The 7,639-nt window shown below is 62.3% G+C and overlaps 1 protein-coding gene across 3 annotated transcripts; it reads right to left on the bottom strand.

Moving 5' to 3' along the window:
• Positions 1-235: 235 nt before the first annotated feature.
• On the bottom strand, positions 236-2,639 carry LOC131823213 (cytochrome b-c1 complex subunit 10). 3 transcript variants are annotated; one of them, XM_059159268.1, is made up of 3 exons: positions 2,489-2,639; positions 1,018-1,162; positions 236-401 (listed from the first exon to the last, which is right to left on the bottom strand). In XM_059159268.1, exons 1-2 carry the CDS (start codon positions 2,536-2,538, stop codon positions 1,042-1,044), a joined length of 171 nt encoding a protein of 56 aa, XP_059015251.1. In that variant the 5' UTR covers positions 2,539-2,639; the 3' UTR covers positions 236-401; positions 1,018-1,041. The 3 variants fall into 3 exon arrangements, with proteins under 3 accessions (XP_059015251.1, XP_059015253.1, XP_059015252.1); XM_059159270.1 differs by having other exon boundaries at positions 236-441; XM_059159269.1 differs by having other exon boundaries at positions 236-449.
• Between the last annotated feature and the right edge of the window lie 5,000 nt (positions 2,640-7,639).

Here is a 7,639-nt window from a genome sequence, read left to right on the forward strand (position 1 = left end):
TCGCAGCCGAGTCACTCCATAATTCCTGCCCACGGAAATCGAGAGGCGTTTGCTGCTTTACACCCCCCGGGGGGTGCGGTAACTTGTCATGGTGGTGATTACACACTGCACAGATATGACGCATTAAACACCGTAAGTGATGGGATTCTGCCCCAGCCACGGACCCTGGGTCACTCACGCCACCGCGGCAGCAGTCAGGATTGCCAAGTCCCTACACGACCACGTCCAGGTGGGCCAGGTTTCAGAGCAAGTTTAATGCTGTGTGCATTCAGACAAGAAAGCTACCGTCAGAAACACAGCCTTCAGTCATGCTGTCACTTTCCTCAAGGCCCGTGCTGAGGGCGTAGGCTGGTCCGGGCACCGCAGGGGCTCCCAGGGAAGGACACGGCAGCAGCAGACGGCTGGAGGGGGACAAGGCAGGGTGAGCACCACTCCTGGCTCCTGTTGTCCTGGGAAGGGAAGTGCTGAGGAGGGCCTCTGCAGCTGCAGCCGGCTCCAAAGTCAAGTCCAAGTAGGCCGCCCAGCGGCCGCATGGCCTGAGGTTCAGCCGCACGAGGAGGCAGGAGGCACGCGCACCCCGGCCTGTCATGTGGTCGGCCCGGTGGATAGCCCCGTGGCAGACGAATGGAAGAATCCAAGGGGCTGTGAGGCTCAAGCTGCATCCCCAGGATGCTGGCAGCTGTAGTCCATCCCCCACTGTCCCCACCTGTAAAATGAGCACCCTCCGAGCACACCCAGGGCTGGGGACACTGGGACGACAGGCGCGGAGTGGGGCGTACAGTCCGCCTCCGGGATGGAGCGCCCCGGGGCACTGCCCCTTCCCCGGCCCGCGAACCGGGGATGCTGGCTGGCCCCTCTGTGTTGACAGGCAGGACTCTCCCTGGGGAACAGGCCAGGTGAGCCTCCCAGACCTGCGTCCCCAGCCCTGGGGGCGAAGAGGTCTAGCCTTAAGGAAACCCCAGTCCTCCGCCACATGGGAATCACAGGATTCACCTGCTAAGAGCAGCCTACACTTACCGGAGGGGTCCGAGGTCGGCCGGTTTAATTGTCCTTCTTAAACTTGCCGTTGATGTAGGGCACCCAGTCCAGAATCAGCCGCCAGTCCGTGGCCCACACCAGCCCCACGGTGCCCACGGCGCCCCACATGCCTGCCGTGGGCATCCTGCCAGAGAACAGCTGCGGTCAGATCCGGCTCGGGGTCACCCTTCCAGATACATCCCTGGGTCTCTCTCCGCGCCCATGCCCAGCTTCCACCGCACACCTGACCCTCCTGCCCAGTGTGTGGACACCCCCAATGACACCACAGGGTGGACACCAAGCCGGAGACCCTGAAGCGACTTCACTTCCACCTGCTTTCACAATGGGATCTTCTGGAGGTTTTTTGGGGGGAGATTTGCTCACAAAAATTTTTTTAAACAACCCAAGCTCAATATCACCCATTCACAACACCAACCACGCAGTTCACAGATGACCTGGGACAGCTACTGGCCTGAGGGAGGTGGCAGGGCCTGGGTCTCATAGGGAGCACACGACACAGAGGAACAGGCCACCTCCCCAAGGACACGGGGCTGCGGCACAGGGCAGGGCTGAGTCTCCCTCTCCCCGAGGACCGCTACCGCTCACTTACGCCGTGTGACTGGTCAGCGTCCACCGCGGCTCCGACAGCCCTCGCGACGCTCCCAGCCCAGTGCACCCCCCCTCGCAGTGCCAGCGGGACCCAGACCCCGGTCCCTAATGAGCGAAGCTCGCAGAGGCGAGCTCAGGCGCACCGGCTTCCAGGGCGCGCCCGGCCTAGCCTCTCCTCCGCGGGAAGCCGGCTGCCCTGAGCGGCCCACAGGCGGTCTGCCAGCAGTCGCCGGCCCGGCTCGCGCTTGGAAAGACCCCCGTCCCCCGCCCAGGTAGAGCCCTTGGCGGAGACTGCGGCCTCCTGAGTCGGTGTGGCGGGCCCAGCTCGGGGGTGCCCGCGGTCCTGACCACCCAAACCGCGAGGGAATCCGTGTCCGCGGCCTGAAGCTGCGCGGGGCGCCTGTCCCGCAGCCACGGTTGACCACTACCGGGGCCGTGGCCGGCGACGTGCGGCCGGATCCGGTCAGCCACGTGCCTGGCACGCTGCAGCGGGACGGTGGCCGGCGCCACTTCCAGAGGGCACGAACCACCACCGCCTCCCCCCTGCCTCCCCAGGGGCAGCCGCGGCCGCCGCCCCCCGACCTGACGCCTGGGCGGACGCCACGCTTCCGGAGGGACCTCCCCTGCCACCGCGCCACAGCTCCGAGGGCCGGTAACACCCCAGGAGCCTTCCCGCCGTCCTGGTCGGCCCCCGGGGAGCCCGAGCCGAGGGCGCTGGACGGACCGCGGGCGGCGTCGGTCCAGGTAGGGGTGAGGAGCGGCCTCGGACGTCCGCCCCGCCGCTCTGCGCCCGTCCCCTCCGGGACCCGGCAGCATAACGGGTGCCGGCCGGGGACAGCGGGGCCGGGGGGCACGTGCTCACCAGTATTTGGCCAGCTCGCGGTAGCGCGGGCCCAGGAACCGGCTCAGCATTGCCGCACCGTCCGCCGCTCAGGGTGACCCCGACTGCCGCCCCGCTGCACTACGCAGGCGCGGCGGCCGCAGCGCGCAGGCGCCTGGGGAGGCTCCGCCCGCGGCGGGCACCCCCCCCCCTCGCTGGGCAACAGGCGCCTGCGGCTGCTGCGCGCGCAGACCCGGAAGACCTTGCAGACATTTCCGGGCAAGGTCGGAAGTCGCTGGACGCGGCCCGAGGGGGCGGGTCTGCGGCGGGAAGGGTCCCGTGCGGCGCGAGGCCGGGCGATCCGGGTGGCCCCGCGGCGCGGCCTGCGGCAGGTCACTGCAGCCGCCGCGCTCGGCTGGTGGTTTTGTCTTTACCGCAAGCAGAGGCTTTATTTGCCGTCAAGGAAACTGCGGCCTCGCGGGGCAGCACCTTGGCCGGGGCCGCACGGAGGGAGCCGCGTCGGGGCGGCCGCCTGCGCCCCCCGCTCCCCCGGAGCGGTCGCTCGCAGCCCGGCTCGGCCAGCGGACCGACCCCCGGCGCGCGCGGGCCCTGGTCAGCCGCGGCCACCGCGTCTGGGGCCGCAGCATCGGGAGCCGGCCCGGGGGAAGGGCGTCCGGCGCGGGCTCCGCTCCCGCCGCGCTGTCGGGGCCCCTGCGCCTCCCGCGGGGCGGCTGACCCCGCGGCGGGGGTAGGGAGCTGCCGGGGGTGCTGGCCCCGACGGCGAGAGCCCGCGCCCGGAGCCCCGGAGCCCCGGAGCGCCTTGTGGCTGGACGGGACGTTGTTTCTCGGCTCTCGCGAGCGCTCCGGGGCGTGAGCCTGTGGCCGGAGGGAGTCCGTGGGCGGAAGCCTGAAATGGGCTGCAGAGCCCGGGGGGTGGCCGAGAGAGGGGGGAGGCGGAGTGAGACTGTCTGAGGAGTGGGAGGGGGCGCCTGGCTGGCTCCGTCGGTCAAGCGCAGGGCTCGAGGTTGCAGCTCCGGTCCTGATCTCAGGGTGGTGAGATCGAGCCCCAGGCTGGGCTCCTGGCTCCGCGCAGAGTTGGCTTGAGATTCTCCCTCTGCCCCTCCCTCCGCTCATGCTCCCCGCCCCCGCATCAAGCCCTGTGTCTCAAATAAATAAATAAATAAATAAAAATCTTTTAAACAATAAGTAGAGATGGGCATAGAGGCCTGAGGGCTGCAGGTCCTGGATCTAGCAGTTCCTGATGCCCTGCCTCATTGCTCCTTCTGCTTAATGTACTTCAGCTCATAAGGCAGAATGTTTTCTTCGAAGCCGTAAAATACGAAGACCAGTGTAAGAGAGAAGTTTTATGGCATGTTGGATGGCTTCAGGCACGGCTGGACACAGGAGCATAGTAATATTATTACGAATCTCTCTCTGCATTTCTCAGCTCTTCCTTCCTCTGTTGTCCTTGCCCTCTCGTGAGCTCTCTCTGAGCCTTGGCATGTGGAAACTCCAAGTCAACATTCCAGCAGCCCTTGAAGGAAGATGGCCTCTTCGCCACTGTGGAAAATGCCCTGAGGCTGGTTCTCCTGGGCCTGCTGTGGAAATGGGGCAGAGGTCGCTATGCTCATAAGAGGACATGGACTGAAACTAGGGGAGGGGAGGATCCCCAAAAAGGAGTAGTCAGGATCCTGATATCCAAAACGGTGGTGGATAAGCAGGACCTTGGATTTCCCATGATACTCCTATCCAGCCTTTAGGGGAAACTGAGCTCCTTTTATTTTTTTTATGCTGTGAAATTCACAAAAGTTGGGGCACCTGGGTGGCTCAGTTGTTAAGCATCTGCCTTTGGCTCAGGTCATGATCCCAGCATCTTGGGATCGAGCCCCACATCGGGCTCCCTGCTCTGCTGGAAAGCCTGTTTCTCCCACTTCCCCTGCCTGTGTTCCCTCTCTTGCTGTCTCTCTCTATATCAAATAAATAAATAAAAATCTTAAAAAAAAAAAAATTCACAAAAGTTGTTGCAACCACCACCTTGTCTAGTTGCAGAAAAATTTCATCACTTCCAAAAGAAGCCTCCTCCTCCCCCTCCCTCAGCCTCTCCCCAGCCCCCGGCCCCCACAAGACCCCCTCCTGTCCATGGAAGAGCCTGATCTGGGCGCATCACATACGTGGACTCACACCCCCTGTGGCCTTCTGTGTCTGGTTCCCTCCCTGAGCTTTGTAGGCTCAGGGTCCGTCCCTGGGGCAGCATGTGGGGGCCCCGCTCCGGCTTGCGGCCAAAGGAGGCTCCCCTGCATTGTCGGGGGGGGGGTTCTGTTTATCCGTTCACTCGTTTATGGAGTCTTTTTTTTTTTTTATCTTTACACTGTACTGAGGAATATTGGACATGCAAAAACACATGGACTGAACACGTACAACTTGGTGTTTGGACGTGTGTGTGTGCCCAGCGCCAGGACTGCAGGCGCCTGCTGGCCTTCCTCCTGCTCCTCTGGACCCTTGCCACCCCCCTCCCGGCCCCTGTGAGCACTCATCCGTCTCCTGTCGGTCCATCTGCACTTTTCTGACTCTTCTACCAGGGGGCATACAGTGGGTTCCACTTGGTGTCTGGCGCCTTTCTTCCGCTGCCGAGCCGAGACCTGCGGAGGGCGAACCTGTGTGCAGACCACTCACCTGCTGGAGGGCATTCTGCCTGTTTCCAGGTTTCGCCATCTCAGCTGTGCAGACCACTCACCTGCTGGAGGGCATTCTGCCTGTTTCCAGGTTTCGCCATCTCAGCTGTGGCGCATGAGTGGTTCTGTCCATGTCTTTGAGTGGATGTGTGTCTTTATCCCCCTGGAGAGGATCGTGGGGGGCCAGCTGGCACGCAGCGGGGGCCCCGTGTTGAGCTGTGGACAGAACCGCCAAGCTTCCTGTTTTTTCACACTGAGATGTAACTGCTGCGGACGGTCAGGTCAGTGTCCAGGCCCCGGTGTCCGCCTGCCAAACCGTTCTGGAGTAGTCGCAGGCCTGTTGATGGCCCTGCCAGTGAGACATGGGGCTCCATCATATTGGGGGCGTTGCACCACTTTAGAAAGGACACACAGGCTCCATGTTCCCCATGGTCCTGGTGACAGCTGTGTGCTGGGCAACTGGAAACCACAGGGTTTCATGTTCTGCCTGCCTTGGAGGCCATAAGCCCCCCATGCACGTGTCACAGGGCCGCACACCCGCTGTCCCTCCCACCTCTGCGTCCGTGATTGCCACCTATGTCATGCGGCTTCTCTCTCTCATCAGGGTGCTTGTCACTGACTTGCCATCCTGTGCCAGGACGAGCTCATCTCAGGATCTGGAGTTCCACTGGCAAAGGCCCTTTCCCCGAGCATCCCCAGTTCCGGGGTCGGGCATGGTGGGGGGTCCATGTCCAGAAGCCGCAGTGCAGCGTGGTGTCCGAGGGGCTGACCGGGGTGGCAGGGTGCCTGGGGTTCATGTCACGCCCAAGCTGTGTCGTCTTCCCGAGAGCAGGGGGGCTCAGAGGGCTGGCAGGGGCTGGCTGAAGGTCTGGGACAAGCACAGCGACCTGCACCCTTCGACATGCCCAGATGCCGCAGCTGCTGCCAAGACGTGGCTGCGTCCCTTGCACCCTGCGGGAGCCAGGCCAAGAGGCTCTTTCGAGAAATTTCCATAGAGCAGATCCTTGCTGGGACGGGGAGGGGGGATGCCTCACTGAAGGATTTTAGCACCTTTGTGATCTATCTTTAAACAGCCTTTTTGAGGGGCACCAGCAGGCACACTGGCAAGAACATGTGACTCTTGATCTCAGGGTTATGAGTTCGAGCCCCAGGTTGGGTGTGGAGAAGACAGAGAAATAAAATCGTAAAAAAAAAAACAAAACATAAACACCTTTAAAGATTTTATTTGCACTAGCGGAGGAGGGGCAGAGGGACAAGCAGGCTTCCTGCTGAGAGGACACTGGGATCATGACTTGAGCCGAGGACAGCAGCTCAACTGCCTGAGCCACCCAGGAGCCCATAAACTTTCTTGATGGTGTTGACACACCATCCCATTTACAGACTTAATGTGCGTAATTCAGTGGGCTTTGGCATATTACATTAATTATAAAAATTATCAGGCAGCCTCTCAGGGAGTGGCTTTCCCCATGAGCCGGTCCAGCGTCCAGATCCCAGAACCTCTTACTTCAGGTACAGATTCCCCACCTGACCCGAGGTGCTTTGGTTCTAGAATGTGGAATTGCCATGGGCCCCTCCCATCACTCTGGCTTTGATAGCCTTGCTCACCGTGGCCCCAGTCAGACCCTCGTGGTGCCTGTCCCCCAAAGACAGATGCTCTCGTCCTGTCCCCCCGGTCCTGGGAACGGGACCTTATTTGGATACAGGATCTTCGGACCTGGGAGAGGCAGGAGGGACCCTCCCCTGGAGCCCAAGAAGGGAGCGCGGCCCCGACACACTAGGATCTGGGGGACCTGGCCCCAGAACGGGAGAATCAGTCCCGGTGGTTTCAGGCCCCGTCCCCATGCGGGGCTCTGTGACAGCTGCCCCAGGGATCGCATGCAGGGCAGAGGCGTCAGCGCCTACAAGCGCTGCAGAACGCCGTACCCCCTCCCTGGCATGGCACCCCCTTCTGCCTGCCCTCCCCCCCCCCCCCGGCTGGAACCACACAGCAGCTGGAAGAGCCAGGGGACAGCCGTGGGGCCATATGATGTCACACTTAACTGCTGTGGCGCTACACAGGACAGATCTCCAGAGCCGCTCGAGAGAGAGGCCCTTAACACATCCCAGAGTCCAGTCAGCCGTGCTGACACTTTTATAAAATTATTTTTCTTAAAGTTTGTTTGAAAACCGGTTATCTTGAGGCACACAGCACGGTTTTCCCTTACTTGTGTCTCTTCCCAACAGTCCAGTATAGTTGCGGGGGGCAGTGGCTCCGTGCAGACCAAGGGACACTGAGGCAGCACCCACCAGACCCACACAGACCAGGGAGGCACCAAGAAGGGCCCCTTGCCAACGACTCCTCGCCGTCCCCAGAACCGTCTGGGGGTGTGGGCAGCATCAGTGGGAGGACCCAGGTGACCTCAGGGCTTGGGAGGCAGCCTGCAGGTCCTGCCTGGTGCTTGCCTTGGGGTGTCCAGCTCCTGGCCTCAGGGAGTGCCAGTCACAGGGTGTGAGGGCAGCAGACAGCCCCACTGTTCTGGGA

The sequence above is a fragment of the Mustela lutreola genome, chromosome 2 (genome assembly GCF_030435805.1).
Source record: "Mustela lutreola isolate mMusLut2 chromosome 2, mMusLut2.pri, whole genome shotgun sequence".
Lineage (NCBI taxonomy): Eukaryota > Metazoa > Chordata > Mammalia > Carnivora > Mustelidae > Mustela > Mustela lutreola.

What these genes read in the sequence shown, in the direction of transcription:
- LOC131823213 (XM_059159268.1), bottom strand. Translation starts at nt 2,538, where the DNA reads ATGCTGAGCCGGTTCCTGGGCCCGCGCTACCGCGAGCTGGCCAAATAC. An exon ending in CGCGAGCTGGCCAAATACTG is followed by an intron (nt 1,163 to 2,488) that starts GTGAGCACGTGC and finishes GTTCTCTGGCAG; the next exon opens with GATGCCCACGGCAGGCATGT.